The sequence below is a fragment of the Thamnophis elegans genome, chromosome 11, assembly GCF_009769535.1.
Source record: "Thamnophis elegans isolate rThaEle1 chromosome 11, rThaEle1.pri, whole genome shotgun sequence".
Classification (NCBI taxonomy): Eukaryota; Metazoa; Chordata; class Lepidosauria; order Squamata; family Colubridae; genus Thamnophis; species Thamnophis elegans.
This window is the reverse complement of record NC_045551.1, coordinates 17,555,542-17,573,695: the sequence shown is the minus strand read 5'-3', so window position 1 is coordinate 17,573,695 and position 18,154 is coordinate 17,555,542. Positions and strand designations below refer to the sequence as shown.

The window sequence follows — 18,154 nt, the reverse complement described above, 5'->3', positions numbered from 1 at the left end:
ACCATTAAACTGCTCTTGCTGTTAAGCAGTTTTTTTCCTAATATTAAATCAAAATCTTGATTTTGATTTAATATTAAATTAAATCATCACTTCATATCTTACATTCTGGAACAATACCATAGAAAACAGGCTCTGATATTCTTTGACAACTCTTTAGAGCAGTGGTGAAATTCAATTTTTTTAATACTGGTTCTTTGGGCGTGGCTTGGTGGGCATGGCAGGGGAAGGATATTGCAAAATCCCCATTCCATCCCCATTCCCGGGGGGAAAGATTGCAAAATCTCCATTCTGGAGCCAGCCAGAGGTAGTATTTGCTGGTTCTCCGAACTACTCAAATTTCTGCTACTGGTTCTTCAGAACCTGTCAGAACCTCCTGAATTTCACACCTGCTTTAGAGATTTGAAAATACAGATAGCTCTTATCACCAATTATTTAACAACCGTTCAAAGTTACAATACTGAAAAAGTGACTTATGACCAGTACTTATGACTACTACAGATTCCCTGTGATCACATGATTAAAATTCAGGTATTTGGGACCAACATGTATTTATGATGGTTGCAGCATCCTGGGTTCATGTGATCAATATGACCTTCCCAGCCAGTTTCCAAGAAGCAAAGTCAGTGGGGTATCATATGATTTGATTAATGTCTGTGTGATCTGATTGCTTGGCTATCCATTCACACTTATGACCAATTACCAAACATCCCACCATTAGTGATTGCCTTTTGCAAATTCTCTTTTGCCTTCCCCAGAAAATTGATGGGGAAGCCAACAAGGAAGGTCGGAATTTGCTGGAGTAAATTCTGATGCACCTTCCCCCAGCCCTTTTGCACTCATGCCACACTTGCAACTCATGCACTCACATGCAACATCACTAACCTGCACTGTGCCTTCCCTGTACCTACACAATTTGCACTACATCTCTGAAGCAACCTCTCCTTTATTTTACTAGAAAGCATTGTTTGAAATACTTAGTTGAGTAAACGCACGGTGAAAATAATGAAGGTCAATATGTACAGTTCTGTTTCTTGACTATGAATGTTTTATCGCATATTCCTTGATTTAGCTAATGTGTATCATAAAATGACTAGGATGCCATTTTGGAATATTTTATACAGTGTGACAGAAACGTATTTGCGAATCTGATAAAACTAGTAATATGATAAAAGTTTAGCCTAAGAAGGAATAAAAGAAGTGTTTAAAGAATTTGGATAAAAGAACAAAAAGAGTATGTATGGTGATACCTTTGTTGCTAAATGTATTCATTTATTAATATATAAATGTTAACCTGTGGTAACATTAGAGATGTGATGGTTGGTGATATAGCAGAAGTGGGTTGCTCCTGGTACCCACCAGTACGGACGTACCAGGAGCAGAAATTGGCCGTATGTTTGCATACTCATAGCGGCGGTGGTGTAGCCACACCTCCATACTGGTATAGTCCCCTGGCCTGCCCCTGTTTGCAATGCGCTTCTCAAAGAGAAGGAAGCGAGCACGGGCTTCTTTAGGGGAACCGAAGCAAGAGCAGCGTTGAAGCCATCTCTGAAGCAGCTGGAAAAGGTACATGTGGGTCAGAGAGGGGGACAGGAATTCAAACTTCATCCTCCTGGTGCGGTGTGGGGCTTTGGGCAAAGGCTGGAGGGAAGGGGCCTGGCTCACTCATGCTCTCTCCCTCCCTAGTGTAGTTTGATGCAGGCAAAAGGTCACATTTTGCAAGCCTGCGGTCAGTGAAGCTGGGCACCTGTGAGGGTTGGCTTTTTGCAAAGCTTTATCTAGCCGTGTAGGGGGGAGATACAGATGGGGGCCTGGGGAGGAAGTCATTCCTCCTCCCCCAACAGCTGGCTATAACTATGCAAAAAGCCAGCCCAGCTTCACTGACTGCAGGATTGAAAAAGGCAATGTGTCAGTTTCAGTTTCAGATTACTGGTATTTGTATGCCGCCCACTCCCAGAGGACTCTGGGTGGTTTACAGAAACAAGGGAATTAAAAATTAAAAATAGAAATAAATTATTTTAAAATTACGCAACATACATACACTTAAAATGGGGCTGGATGCTGATCAACAGCCCCAGGCCTGCCGGAACAGCCAGGTCTTAGTGGCTTTACGGAAGGCCGGAAGAGTAGTGAGGGTCCGGATCTCTACGGGGAGATCGTTCCATAGGGCTGGGGCAGCAACAGAGAAGGCCCTCCCCTGGGGGGTCGCCAGCCAACATTGACCCACCAATGGTATTCGGAGGAGGCCCAATCTGCGTGATCTAATCGGTCTTTGGGAGGTAAATGGCAGGAGGCAGTCTCTCAGGTAGCCAGGTCCTAAACCATGTAGGGCTTTATTTATTTTTTTATAAACATATTTTTATTTCCATTTGCATAACATACAATCACATGTATACTATATATAGCCAGTATCATATAGTATTAAATAATGATTATATCAGTTCCTCTTGTCCTCAACGCCCCAAAAAGATTAACACACATTATTTGCTCTTCTACTCTCCATACACCTCTTTCTTCTACCTCTCTCTTACTTCCTATCTTCCCTCCATCTTCCTTTCCTACTCTACTTCCCCTTCCTTTCTCCTTCTCCTCTCTCTACATTCCACTCCTCATCCTCATCCTCCTCATCTTCCCCCCTTACCCTCTCTCCTATCCCTCTCTTCCCACCTTTCTTCTCCCTTCTGCTTCCCACCCTCTCATTGGTGTATTTCTGCTTCCATACTACTCTACTTCCCCTTCCTTTCTCCTTCTACTCTCTCCCTTTACCACTCCTCCTTATACACCTCATCTTCCCCCTTCACCCTCTCTCCTATCCCTCTCTTCCTATCTTCTCCTCTCCTCTACTTCCGACTCTTCTACATCCTGTCTTCCCATCATTTTCTACTCTACTTCCCCTTCCTTTCTCCTTCTCCTCTTTCCCCTTACCACTCCTCCTTATACACCTCATCTTCCCCCTTCACCCTCTCTCCTATCCCTCTCTTCCTATCTTTCTTCTCTCCTCTACTTCCCACTCTTCCTCTAATTCACTTGGTGTGTTTCAGCATCTGAGCAAAATCCCTTTTGTGATGATGGTATTTATAATTCCATTTCAATATACATAAAAAAGAAAAAATAGCAGTATACATGTACAATCATCCTCCAACCTAGTAAACTCCACTCCTTCCCACCCTCCCCCCACCCCCACCAACCTTCCCCCACCCTGACTTCCCAGAACCAATACAAGGTATAAATCTTTAACAAAAACAGTTTAAGATATACTTAAGAGAAAATGTAGAAAGTTAATAACATCTTTGAATTGAGCTTAGCTCCTCCTTGCTAGGCTAACTAAAAACAATTTGTATCATTTCTGATCTTAGTCATGTAGGGCTTTAAAAGTAACGACTAGCACCTTGAAGCGTATCCGGAGACCAATGGGAGGTGCAGCTCGCGGAGGATAGGTGTAACATGGGTGTAGCTAGGTACACCCATTATCGCTCGCGTGGCTGCATTTTGCACCAACTGCAGTCTTCGAGTACTCTTCAGCGGCAACCCCATGTAGAGCGCGTTACAGTAATCCAGTCTTGAGGTGACAAGGGCGTGAGTGACCATCCGAAGGGCCTCCCGGTCCAGATAGGATTGCAACTGGTGCACCAGGCGAACCTGGGCAAAAGCCCCCCTGGTCATAGCTGACAGATGATGTTCTAACGTCAGCTGTGGGTCCAGGAGGACTCCCAAATTGCGAACCCTCTCTGAGGGGCGTATAACTTCACCCCCCAGGCTAAGAGATGGAATAACTGGACCATCCTTGGGAGGGAGCATCAATAGCCACTCAGTCTTGTCGGGATTGAGTGCAAGCTTGTTCGATCCCATCCAGGCCCTGACAGCCTCCAGGCACTGGCACATCACTTCTACTGCTTTGCTGAGCTGGCACGGAGCGGACAGATACAATTGAGTATCGTCCGTGTATTGGCGGTGTTTAATCCCGTGCCGGCGAATGATCTCACCCAGCGGCTTCATGTAGATTTTGAATAGGAGGGGGGGCAGGACAGAACCCTGCAGCACCCCATAATTGAGGGGCCTAGGGGTCGATCTCTGCCCTCCAACCAACACCGACTGCGACCTGTCTGAGAGGTAGGAGGAGAACCACGTAGGACGGTGCCTCCTACTCCCACCTCTCGCAACCGTTGCAGAAGGTTACCATGGTCGATGATATCAAAGGCTGCTGAGAGGTCAAGAAGCACTAGGATAGAGGAATGACCCCTATCCCTGGCTTGCCAGAGATCATCGATCAGCGTGACCAAAGCAGTTTCCGTGCCGTAACCAGGCCTGAAACCCAACTGAAAGGGATCCAGGTAATCAGTTTCATCCAAGGTCCGTCGGAGTTGAAAGGCCACCACCTTCTCAACAACCTTCCCTACAAAAGGGAGGTTGGAGACTGGACGATAGTTGTTCAAAATGGCTGGGTCCAGAGAAGTTTTCTTCAGGAGGGGTCTCACCACCGCATCCTTTAGAGGGTGCGGGAAGGATCCCTCCCGAAGAGAGGTGTTAACAATCGTCTGGAGCCAGCCACGCGTCACCTCCCTGCTGGTGGAGACTAGCCAGGAGGAGCACGGGTCCAGTATACAGGTGGAGGCACTCACCGCTCCCATGGCCTTGTCCACTTCCTCAGGAGCGACAAGTTGAAACTCGCTCCATAAAATCTGCTCAAGACTTTCCCCCGGTACCTCAGCTGGTTCCGTGCAATTGGAGTCCAGGTCCGTCCGAATCCGAGCAATTTTATCTGACAGAAACTGGACAAATTCCTCAGCTCTATCCTGTAAAGGGTCGTCCGCATCCTTCCCTTTCAAGAGGGAGCGGGCTATTCTAAACAGGGCGGCTGGGCGCGATTCTGCAGATGAAATAAGAGCGGAAAAATGCGCACATTTTGCCGCCCGTATCACCACTAGATAAGTCCTAATGAAGGCTCTTAATTGTGTTCGGTCGGATTCAGAGTTACTGGCCCTCCAGCGGCGCTCTAGGCGTCTCTTATGGCGCTTCATCTCCCGGAGTTCCTCGGTGAACCAAGGAGCCCTCCTGGATCCACTACCTCGAAGAGGCCGTAAAGGCACAATCCGGTTTAGAGCCCCCGCCGCCACTGTATTCCGAGCAACGACTAAGGACTCTGCCGGACTGTGGACGAGAGCATCAGGTATTTCACCAAGCGCCATCTGAAATCCCATAGGGTCCATCAGGTGTCTGGGGCGGAACCACCTAATTGGTTCCCCCTCCTTACAGTGGGGGATTGGTTTCCGAAAGTCAAGCCTCAGTAGGAAGTGATCAGACCATGACAAGGGCAAGGCCCTTGTGTCAGGCCTGCAGCCAGTTTACTTTTGGATCTTTGGCCTGCCCATTTCTATCTACTATGCTGTATCTATAGTGGGGAAATGGGAGGGGGATAGTAAGGAGTAGGATGTGATGTAATCAAAATAAAATTCCTTCTAGATTGCCAAGGTCATCCTTTGTCTTGGTACCTCTGCACCTGACCGGAAATGGATGGGTGGAACTTCCAGCATGGCAGTGGAAGGTTGGACCATGTGATGGACTTGTGGGTATGGGGCCAAATCTTGAACTTTTGACTCGGTGGGGAAAATCAAGAAGCTTTCAGATTCGGGTTTTCCCAGATATGCCAACGTGACTCTCTTAATAAATTGTCACTTTGAGCAATACTTTGCTTTGCACTCTGGTTTAATTTTGGATGTTATTTGGAACTCCGACAGAATGTGGCTCCCGCCTGCAATCAAACTAGACTGGGGAGGGGGAGCACAAGCAAGCACTGAGGAGACCACAGGAGGAGGGAAGCCAGTCAAAGGGGCATGCTATAGCGCACACACTTTCCCTCAGCCCCCTTCCTTCGGAGGGCTCCGATCAGCTCCCCTCCAGCTTCTCTGCCTCTCCTCTCACTCCAGCCTGCCGGCAAGAGGTGAGTGGGTGGCCTTCTTGCATTTCCCATCCGCATGCTGCATTTGCAATGGGGAAGGTGATTGGGGAAGGTAACAGGGTTATGGGGGTGGGGGTTGGCAGAGGAGCTGCTTTCAAGCCACTTTTCAGCCGAGATATTTAGCGAAGGAGAAAAACAAATACTGCCACTTTAAATCGGAACTGAGCATGCCTAGCTGTGGAATTCTGGGAGTTGAAGTCCACAAGTCTTAATGCTGCAAACTTTAAATTGAAGCTTTAAATTGAAAAGCTGCTCAGAAGGATGTTTGCAAAGTGACATTCAGCAGTTTGTTTCTGGGTTAGCTGGACAACAAACTGGAAGGATTCTTATGTGGTTCTATGTTTTTGAAGTTTTGGGGTTTGTGCAATATGGGCTTTGTGCTTGGATGAATCTCTGCTTGTGAATGGAGCCAAACTTTCTATAGGTTCATTATCTCATTATCTCTATCTGGCAGGAATGTGGAATGAGCCCCAGGCAGGTTTGTTTGTTAGCAGAAAGAAAGAAAATTAGCACAGCAATTTAGGGATACAAGGCTACTCGGAGGTCATCTAGTCCAACCCCCTGTTGCAGCAGGAAACCTTACATTGTCTGGATTATTTTGGTGCCTCTAACTGAGAGGAAAATTGCCAGAAATGATAAGGAGTGTACTAGGACAAGGCTGCCATGCAGAGGAAGGCAGAGATAGTCCTTGACTTATGACTACAATTGAGGCCAAAATTTTGGTTGCTAAGCAAGAGTGTTGTTAAGTGAGCTTCCCCACATTTTACACAATCCATGATATCTACTGGTGAGTGACATCAAGTTGGCCACGCCCACCCAGTCACATGACCGCCAAGGCACATCCACAAAATAGGCCACCCCAACAGAATAGGTATTAAAAAATTTTGAAACCCACTCCTGTGATATACGTATGTGTGTACTTTTGTATACAAAAGACACCTTGTTTATGGCTGAAAATGGAATAAGTTAAAGCAAATTTTTAGACTGTATGATGCAATAAGGAATAATTCATGTACTGTATCAGATACCAAAACCAAATTGTTTGATGGGGAACATGGACTGAATAATTACAACATGAAAACAAATGGTAAAAATCTAACAGTAGGAAAATAGAAATGTTAAGATATGCAAATGTTTATTAAAAAATGAAAGCATGTGATCTGTTGCAAGGAACATTTGTCAAAGGTGAAAGTGTCTTTACAATAGAGTGTGTTTCTGCCCACTTTCTATGTGGAAGCTGATGCTTGATTGTACTACACAGTTCAGGAGGGGCTACTTCCAAGGACTCTATATCTCCCTGAATTTTTAAGAACTTTTGAAGTACATTAATCGCTCTGCCATTGAGGAAGGCATTGAGGAATCTGGTAAGGAAATATCTCTGAAACAATGACTCAACCGGTCATGGGTTGTCTAGTTATTTTTAATAATTTAAACTGAATGCTTCCAAAAAAGAAAGGCTGTTGCCCAAGAATTATAATACTATACCAGCCTCCTTGCTATCTAGCAATCTCCCTATTTGATCTACTTGATTCTATCTTTGGGTTGGCAGTAGACTTTCTCAGATCTTGAGAGATTTCATTCAATCTGATTTCTGTAGGAGTGAGATCTAAGGTGGGATTCCCAGGTGTTCAAGGCTACCAGGACAGCCATGGGCCTATCTCAAATTATCCAGGGCCCAACACAGGACAGTGGTCATGCAGCTGATATGGTCTTCTTGTCGAGTAGTCACAAAGAGATCTAAAAGTGGAGGAATGCTCTATGAACTTCCTGTTATGATCAGATCATTCCCTGGTGGCCATGAGTCTCTGGAACAGCTCCCCCTACAAGGAAGTAGGACTATTTGATTGGTTCACCTTGATGATTGATGGATCTGGAAGGGTTCCAGAGAGGGCTAGAGGTTGTGCCTGATGGTCTGCTGCATGATCCTACTGAGGCTTTAGTCGCTGCTTGGAATGAGATGGCAGCTCTGGCTTGGATTTGATTCAGCTTCCTTTCTTAGGAAAGATTTTCAGGGAGGGCTTATTTTTGAGAGGGGGCTTATTTTAGCGCATGCTCTCAAAAGCCCAATTGGGCTTATTTTCCACGGAGGTCTTATTTTTGGGAAAACAGGGTATATCATTAACATTTAACATAAAATGTCCATCTTGATTGAATGCTGAAAAATATATCTCAAATATCTGATATTCCCCCCTTGCATAATAGGTCTACAACTAGTTACTATTTTTTCATCTGTGTGTGTGTGTGTGTGTGTGTGTGTGTGTGTGTGTGTATGTATATGTAAAATATGTAAAATGATAAATAAAGGGAGACTAGTATAGATCTAATTCAAGCTATTTAGCTCTCATCAGCTAGCCATACCCTTACTGGGAATCGAACCTGGGCTGTATTAGATATCAGGCAGTTGTATTAGCCACTAAACCACAGGCTCTCCTCCTTTATCAGCTAAGCCAGGGGAAAAGATATGTATTGTGTCACAACCCCTGGTATGCCCAAATATGGGAGGGAGCATACTGCTTCCCTTTTCTGTCTTTCGGCTCACCCTAGGAGCCATCCAGGCAGAAAGCCATTTTTTTAAGTTGCCTTTGTTACATTTGTGTTGCATTTGTGCTGATAAATAAATACATACCTATTTCCCTATCTTAGCTGATATATACTTTGACTTTGGGAATCACGTTTTGAACGCTCTGACGCTTCTCATGGTTGACAGCTATCGACGCAGTTCTTATTGGGCAGTGATGAGACTTTTCAGCTTTCCTTGCTTTTGGGAGCTGAATTTGGTGGATGCGGGGCATTCCGCGCTGACTAACAGCTTTCACCGTGATTGTCATTGAGTAGCGGCAAGGCTGCTTTTATAGGGGTTCGGAGTCTCCTTTGTAAGTAGCGGCAAATGCCATTTATTCCCCTCTATAAGAGAAGCAGGAAGAAGAGGAGGCTTCGTAATGTGGAAGCTTGGAGGGTAAAGGAGGAGGGGAGAGGCGCTGAGAAAGTCAAAGCCCTCCCTCCTTCCTTCCCTCTTTTTCTTCAGCAGGCTCTCCCCCCACCCAATCCCAAGTACATTGCCGGCCTCATCTCTGCCCTGTCCAGCTGGCGCAGCTCTGCTTTTTGCAAACAAAAGGAGGGGAGGAGAGGAAAAAAAGTCCCAGGGCAGGAAATGCGCCTTGCAGGATATTGAATATCCCATTAAGCTACACCTCCCCCTCCATTTTCCCTTCCCTTCCTCTCCCGGCCTCCTCCATCTCCCTCCCTCCCTCCCTCCCACCCTCTCTCTTGATGAGCCGAGCCATCACAACCAGCCAGGTTCGCTTGTTTGTTTTCCAGTGCTGTTTTTCAGAAACTGAAGCAGAGTCTTGTGTCCCGGCCCATCCCCTGCCCCTCCTCCTCAGACAATAAGGCCACAGCCATATTTCGGGAGAAAAAAGAAAATAAGACGCTGTCTTATTTTCAGGGAAACACACACACATACACACACAGTGTGTGTGTGTGTGTGTGTGTGTGTATGTATGTATGTATGTATGTATGTATGTATGTATGTAGAACTGTAAAGCCTAATAACTTGATATGTGGCAAGTATGTTTCTCTTGGTTTCTAGGTGCTTGTTTAGAAAGGAGTTTTCGAAATGACCATCAGATCATTCATATTTGTTATATTATTATTAACATGCTCTGATGCTAAGGAGTTCTACTACTCCCTCCCTACCTGAAAAAAATTCTGTTCAAACTGCCACTTGGGCTTGGCCAGCGCATGATTAATCCGGCCTGCTGACTGGAATTTTGGAGAGGAGCCTGAGGCAGAGAAGGAGATAAGATAGGAGAGGTTTCTGTGGGGCAAGTCTGAGGGAGAGAAGGGAATAGGGGAGGGGAGGATTCTGTAGGGCAAGCCTGAGGGAGAGAAGGGGGAAGGAGAGGACAGGTTTCTGTGGGGCAAGCCTGAGGGAAAGAAGGGGATAGGAGAGGTGTGGCTTCTGTGGGGCAAGGGTGAGGGAGAGAAGGGGATAGGATAGGATATAGGATAGGATAGGATAGGGTAGGGTAGGCTTCTGTGGGACAAGCCTGAGGGAAAGAAGGAGATAGGATGGGAGACATTTCTATGGGGCAAAGCTGAATTGTGAGCCGCCCTGAGTCCCCTCAGGGAAAAAGGCGGCATACAAATAAAGTAAATCCAAATCCAAATCTAAGGGGAGAGACGGGGATAGGATAGGAGAGGCGTCTGTGTGGCAAGCCTGAAGGGGAGAAGGGGAGAGGATAGGGGAGGATTCTGTGGGGCAAGCCTGAGGGAGAAAAGGGGAGAGGACAGTCCGATCCGTAACTACTCATTAATTTTCAAGCTGTAAGTGTCGATTTATCAAGCCAGATCACATAGTTTTGTAGCAGAGCACGGGTATTTAGCTAGTATCTTATAAACTTGTTTAATTGATTGTCTCTAATGTGGTTAATTTTACCATCTCTGCCAATTTTAAAATCCATTCTTCAACAGTTGGCGTCCCTTTTTCTTTCTAAAATTTGGCATTGACAATATTTGCAGCAGTTACCATGTAAAAAAATATCTCTAAAATTTTTCTTTTGATTTGTCCATAATGCCTAAAAGGAAAGCTTCAGATTTAATTAGTATTTGCATTTTGAGTATTTCTGCCTTATCATTATTATGTTTCTTCAGTACAATTTGTCATACACATAAGACCACCATATATGATAAAATGTTCCTGGAATTTGAATACATTTCTAACACTTGTTAAAAGTTCCTGTATACATTTTTGCCAGTTTGTTCCTAGTCAAATACCATCAATATATTTTATTTAAAAAAATCTTTGGAGAATACTAATAAAATGGATTATCTGGTTTCCTTCCAGCCAGGATTCAGGTCCAAATTTGGGACAAAGACAGCATTGGCATTGGATGTCCTCTAGTGGAATGAGTAGTTCATTCAATCCTTTCTCCTCTTTTAACTCTTGGCAACTTGATATCATCATTTTATGCTATACCTCTGGGCCAACTTTGAGGGCTGGCATTGGGCAGCAGTGTATTGTGTTGGTTTATTTCCTTCCTTTGAGTCCATTTCCATTCAGTATTAATTGCAAGAAAAAGATCTGGCTCCTACTATGTGGAATGCTGCAAGGCTTGATACTATTTATTATTTAGCATGTGGCATATCATACATGGACTAGGAACATATATTAATATTTTACGTAGATTAGCAAAACACAAATTAATATACAGTAAATGTTAAAAAGATTTATATTCAAATAACAATGTCTAGGCCAGAGATGGCTAACCTTTTTATTATTGGGTGCTGAAAGCGTGCGTGTGCGCACATGTGTGTGCCCACACCCATAATGCAACACATGTATGACTACCCTCCTTGCGCCCCACCCCCCTGCACATGCACACATGACCCCCCTGTGCTTCCCCTGCCCCCCATGCATGTGTGTGTGTGGCTTCCCTGTGTCCCATTTTGGGCTATCAGGCCTCCCTGAAGCTTTCTGGGTATGGGAGGAGTACTGCACCCCCCTGTGCTCCCCCATCCTCCACACACGCACATGCATCTCTCTTCATGCATGCACCCATGTCTCCCCCTGCCTCCATTGATGAATGCGCATATCCCGGATGAGCCTCACCCACCCTACATGCACAGCAGAGACCTGAAAGTCAGTTGGGCAGCAGGAGGCACGCGCGCATGCGCGGTAGAGCTCAGCTGGGCCGATGGCTCACATGCCCGCAGAGAGGCGTCGCGTGCCACCTATGGCACATGTGCCATAGGTTCGCCATCATGGCCTTATATCATGTGGGACCAGGTTATTTAAGGGGGCCTCCTGTCGCCAATTATATCTACCCATCCCATCAAGTGCAGCAGAAGGGCATGTTGTGGGTTCCGTTGATCAAGGAGCTTTGTTTAGCAAGAGCCAGAAAGAGTCTTTTTTACTGTTATACCCACCATTTGATACATCATTTCCTCCCACCCAAGGTGAGATTGGCCCCAACTTTTCTGGCCTACCAGAAGAATTCTTAAAACATGGATGTGCATCGGACTTTGGGATCTCATAGAGCCTGTTAAATGGTTACATTGCTACAGTGAATTCTCTTCTGTCTTTTTATTATTGTATTTTAAATGTAGGTTTTCATTGTTTTTAATGGTAGATTATGGTTTTACTTATGTTTAACTATATACAGTATGCCACCGAGAATCATATGCAAGTGAGATGGGCAGTCATATAAATTTAATAAATGAATAAAATCAATATATAATTAAGCTACCCAAACTTAATTGGATTATAATTAACATTTCATAAATGTTGTTTCTTTATGGCTTTCTAGTATGCCAGTCATATGGATGAAACTCCAGCATATTATGGTGGAAGACATAATTGTTGGAGAAGGCTGACGTTGGAAAATTGGCCTAGAGCAATGATAGTGTATGACATCATGGATTATGCACAGTCTGGGAAGCTGTCTGCTAGACTTAGAGCTGAACTTCCATTTCTATTGCTGAAACCACAGAACGAAGAGACATGTCGTGCTCAAATCTTGGCTGTTTGTCAAATTAGGTAAATAATGTCAATTGCCACCAAATTTGATTACTAACTTTCTTTGGAATGTCTTTCTTCCCTTTTACTTTTATTTGTTAAAAGACAAATAAGAATTAATGCCAAGAGAAATGTCATATTTGTAACTACAATATTCTGTATTTTTCAGACTGTAAGATTCACTTTCACCCCCCCCCCCAAAAAGTGGGTGGAAATGTCAGTGCATTTTATAGAATGAATGTTGCCAAAGCCCTGCCCACCCATCTGCCCCCATCCTTCGGCCTCTGCCTTCCAGCAATATGTCTCCTTGCAGCAAACAGCCTGGTCAGCTTCAGCACAGCCTGATTTAGCACAAGCAGCTGATTGGCGGTTGGATCTGTCTCCCAGAATATCACCAATCAGCTTTTCCAGGCTTCAGGGATCACCACCGCCCATCTGTGCCATTGCCATTGGCGCTGCCACCTATCGCCATTTTTGGCCTCCATGTGTCCCATTTTCAGCTATGTGTCCCATTTCCAGGTGGCAGAGATATACCAATGGGCGCCAGCAATCCCTGCAGCCTGGAAAAACTGATTGGTGGTATTCTGGGAGGCAGATCCAACCGCCAATCAGCTGCTCGTACTAAATCAGACTATGCTGACCTCGCTGTTTGCTGTTTGCTGTAAGGAGGCAAATTGCTGGGTGGTAGAGGCAGATTTTTTTTCTTGTTTTCCTCTGCAAAAGCAAGGTGTATCTTATAGTCTGGAGCATCAAACATCAGTTTGCCTACAGGGGGAATAGGTCGACAGACGACGCCACAGGACTATGTGCTCAGTCCCTACCTGTATTCACTGTACACATATGATTGTGTATCATCTGACCCATCCCCTGTGATCATTATGTTCGCAGATGATACCACTGTATTGGGTCTTATTACAGGTGGAGGTGAAACAGCATACAGGGGGGAGGTTCAAAAACTATCCACATGGCACTTTCAAAACAACCTGCATCTGAACATCAGCAAGACAAAGGAGATGGTGTTAGACTTCCGGAAGAAGAGTGAGAAACCTTCCCCACTTTACATTGAGGGGGGCTGTGGAGAGAGTTTCCTCCTTTAAATTCCTGGGAGTCTATCTCAGTGAAGAACTTACCTGGAAAATCAACCTGACCCAGCTGGCCAGAAAGGCCCAACAGAGACTCCACTTCCTTAGGTTCTTGCGGGGGAAAAAAGTGAAACAACAACTGATGACCTCTACTGCTCCACAAAAGAAAGCATTCTAACTCATTGCATTATGGTGTGGTATGCTGACTTGACAGCCACGGATAGAAACACACTACAGAGGGTGGTGAGCACAGCACAAAACATTATGGGCTGTCCCTTGATACCACTAGACGACATCGCTAGGGCTTGCTGCCTTAGAAGAGTGTGGAAAATCATCAGGGACAACTAACATCCTGGTCAGCCCTTCTTTATTCTCCTACCATCTAGAAGGAGATATAGAAGCATAGGCAGCCACGAAAACAGGCAGAAGAACAGTTTTTATCTGTGGGCTCTCAGACTCCTGAATGAAAAAAAACTGTAACATAGTACAATTGACTTCCGAAGCTGGCACAACATGCAATAAGTTCATATGGTGCAATAGGACTGTGTTAGTAGGATTCACTGGGCTAGGAATTTTTTGTCTTTCACTGTGAGTTGTATTGTGTTGGAGGGAGTGCACAAAGGGAGGCTCAGCCAATCTCATTGTACACATATTGTACTCTGATAATAAAGGTTTGAATTGAATTGAAGGTTCCCATACCTCCATGGCCTAAGGCTCAACAACAAAATCAGATCTTCAAGACTCTACACAGGCCAGCAGAGTAAATTTGGTCTAGAGGAATAATGCCAGATTTAACAGGATGGAAAGATAACCCACAGTACCTCAAACATAGAAACTCATTGGTACAGAATGCCATTTCATCTAAACCAGGAGTGGGTTTCAATTTTTTTTACTACCAGTTATGTGGGTGTGGCTTGTGTGGTGGGCGTGGCTTGTTGGTCTTGTGACTGGTTGATCATGGGACTGGGTGGGCATGGGCAACTTTTTTTTTTTTCATTTTTTCTTTTTTTTATTTTATTTCAGCTTTTTTTGTTTTTTTTTTATTTATATTGTTTTATCTTACTTTTTCTTACTTTTTTTTTTTTTTTTACAATTTTTATTTATTTTTCTTAACACATATTGTATTTCCCCCCTCCCCCTCCCCCCAAATCCCCACCTCCCTTCCCTCCCCCCGACTTCCCAAAGACCATACGTGGTATAATTTTTGAACAATCACAGTCTGAAATATCTCTACATTGAACTCAGCTTCTTACTGTTACCCAAATTTAAAACAATTTAAATTATTACTGATACTAAGCATAAGCTATCTGGAGTTTTTTAGTCCCATATTTACTTTTTATGTAATCAATCCACTTTTTCCAGTCTCTTTTGTATCTCTCGTTTGAATGTTCTTTGAGATATGCTGAGATTTTGGCCATTTCGGCTAAGTTCATAACTTTCAAAGTCCATTCTTGAATTATAGGTAAATCTTTCTTCTTCCAATACTGCGCCACCAAGAGTCTTGCTGCCGTTATTAAATACAGGATCAAATTAGTCTCTGCTACTGTAAAATCAATGCATATACCCAGTAAAAACAACTGGGGGGTAAATTTTATCCTTCTTTTGAAGATGTTTTGCAGGATCCACCATATTTTTATCCAAAATGCCTTAACATTACGACATGTCCACCATATATGAAAATATGTAGCATCACAAGAACCACATCTCCAACATTTAGGTTGAACATTTGGATACATAGAGGCAAGCTTTTTAGGATCTAGGTGCCATCTATAAAACATCTTATGAAAATTTTCTCTCAAGTTTTGTGCTTGTGTAAATTTCACATTTCTTACCCAGATTCTTTCCCATGTTTCAAGCATTATTGGTTCCTCGACATTCTGAGCCCATTTTATCATACAATCCTTAATCAGTTCCGTTTCAGAATCCATCTGTACTAATACATTATATATCCTCTTTATATGCATTGAGCTTTGATCTCTTATTTGTTTAAACAAATTATCCTCAACTTTTACAAAGCCAATTTTTTGATCTGTTTTCCACCTAGCTTGTAGTTGACCATACTGAAACCACGTTTGAACTACCTTCTCTTCTTTAAGTACCTCTAAAGATTTTAGTTCCATCACCCCTCTTTCTGAGATAAGAAGTTGTCTATAGGTGGTTCTATCGAATTTTTGTTCTACATTCATATTTTCAATTGCATGTCTAGGAATTGCCCACATGGGCACTTTATCATTTAGTTTATGTTGATATTTTTTCCAAACCCGCAATAAAGCATTTCTTAAGATGTGATTTTTAAATTTCTTATCCGTTTTTTTGTTAAATAACAGGTAAGCATGCCAACCATATAACAAATCATATCCCTCGATATTCAAAATTCTGTCATTAGTTAGATGAATCCAATCACTAATTGCAGATAATGCCACTGCGTCATAGTATAATTTTAAGTTAGGTAATTTCAATCCTCCTCTTTCACGTGCATCTTGCATTATTTTCATCTTTACCCTCGGCTTCTTTCCTGCCCACACAAATTTGTTGATACCCTTCTGCCATTCTAGAAGATTCGCATCTCTTTTAAGTATTGGTAACATTTGAAAAAGAAATAAAAATTTTGGTAAAATGTTCATTTTTACTGCCGCTATTCTACCCAGCAAGGACAAATGCAGTTTTTCCCACCTTTTCAACTCCACCTGTGTACTATGCCAAAGTGGTTCATAATTATACTTGTATAATTTCCCATTTGAGATTAAAATATTAACTCCAAGATATTTAACTTTTTTAACTACCTCACATCTTAGCGTCGCCCCCAGTTCTTCCTTCTGTTTGATAGTCATATTTATAGCTATTATTTTGGTTTTTCCTAGATTTATTTTAAATCCCGAGACTTGACCATATTGATTGATCGTATTCAATAATACCCTACTAGTTTCCTGCGGTTGCTCCAATATTATAACCAGATCATCCGCAAATGCACGAACTCTATATTCTTGCTGTCTAATTTTGATCCCTTTTAGACCGCCCAGGCCCTGTATCTTATTCAACAGTATTTCCAAAGTTATAATAAACAATAATGGGGACAGAGGACAGCCCTGTCTTGTACCTTTTTCAATTTGAAAGGAGTCTGTCAGACTTCCATTGACAATGATCTGGGCTGTTTGCTGCTGATATATTGCACCAATTGACCGTAAAAAGCCATCTCCTATCTGCATTTTTTGCAATGTCTTCAGCAGGAATTGCCAATTAACTCGATCAAAGGCTTTCTCCGCATCCAAAAATATGAATGCGGCCGGGATTTGATTGTTCTTTCCCAGGTATTCTAAAGCGTTGATAATTAATCTAACGTTATCCTTCATCTGTCTGCCCTGTATAAAACCAGTTAGATCGGTATGTATCAGTTGCTGAGTTACCCCCATTAGCCTATTTGCTAATATTTTAGTAAAAATTTTATAATCTACATTGAGTAATGAAATAGGTCTGTAATTTTTTGGTTGGGTAAGGTCTTGATCTTCTTTGGGTATCAACGATATGAACGCAGTCTTCCACGAGGGAGGCACTTTCCCTCCCGATTGAATTTTATTGAATAGTTCTCTGAGGGGTTCTACCATTTCTAACTGTAGATATTTATAATAAACAGCTGTTAAACCATCTGTACCTGGTGCTTTCCCTAACTTTAATTGTTTAATTGCCTGCAAAATTTCCCCAGAGGTTATAGGTTGGTTCAGCTTATGCCTATGTTCTTCTCTGACTAGGGGGATTTTCTCTTTATCTAGGTATTTGTCTATATCTCCGTCCTTAATTTTATCCCCTTTATACAACTCTGTAAAAAATTCCCGAAATACCTTTTGAATCTCTTCCTGTTGAAACACTTCCTTCCCTCTGTAACACAATTTGGATACATTTCGAGCTTTCCTTTTTTTTCTAATCTGATAAGCCAACCACCTACCGGGTTTATTTGCATTGCAGAAAGTATTATGTTTAGCATATAATAAACTAGTAGCTACCTGGTCAGAGATCAGCATATCAAACTGAGATTTTAATATAGCAATTGTTTCCCTAATCTTTGTATCTCCTGGATTCAATGTTAATTCTGACTCTTTCCCTTTAATTTCCTCTTCCAATTCTTTTCGTTTTTGCCCTTGTTTGTATCTATGTATTTTATTTATATTCATTAATACTCCTCTCATATACGCTTTGCTTGCATCCCATACATATTCCAAAGATGTACCCTTATTCATATTGAAGACAAAATATTCCGATAGCAATTTTTTACAATCATTAACATACTTTTCATATCTAAATAAATTTTCATTCAACCTCCAGGACCTTCTTGCCTGGGCTACCCTTCCCAATTCCATCCAGACTGGATTATGGTCTGAAAGAACTCTCGCCATAATCTTTGTCTTCTTCACCCTACAAAGTAAATCATTTGTAATTAGTATAAAATCAATCCTTGAAAGAGATTGATGTCTATTGGAAAAAAAGGTAAAGTCATATTCTTCTGCATGCCTCTCGCGCCAAGCGTCTCGCAATTCAAAGTCGTCCAGCATGTCAAAAAAGGGTTTGGGTAACTTAGCTCGAAATTTGGTGTTCGGTCGAGCTGTCTTC

General features: G+C 43.0%; 1 protein-coding gene across 1 annotated transcript in view; it reads left to right on the top strand.

Annotated features, from left to right (window-relative positions):
* C11HXorf58 (chromosome 11 CXorf58 homolog) overlaps positions 1 to 18,154 on the top strand; it is a 78,516-nt gene that overhangs the window by 24,454 nt on the left and 35,908 nt on the right. Inside the window, exon 6 of the mRNA XM_032226078.1 lies at positions 12,262 to 12,491. Coding sequence (XP_032081969.1) covers positions 12,262 to 12,491 — 230 coding nt within the window. The remainder of the gene's footprint in view (positions 1 to 12,261; positions 12,492 to 18,154) is intronic.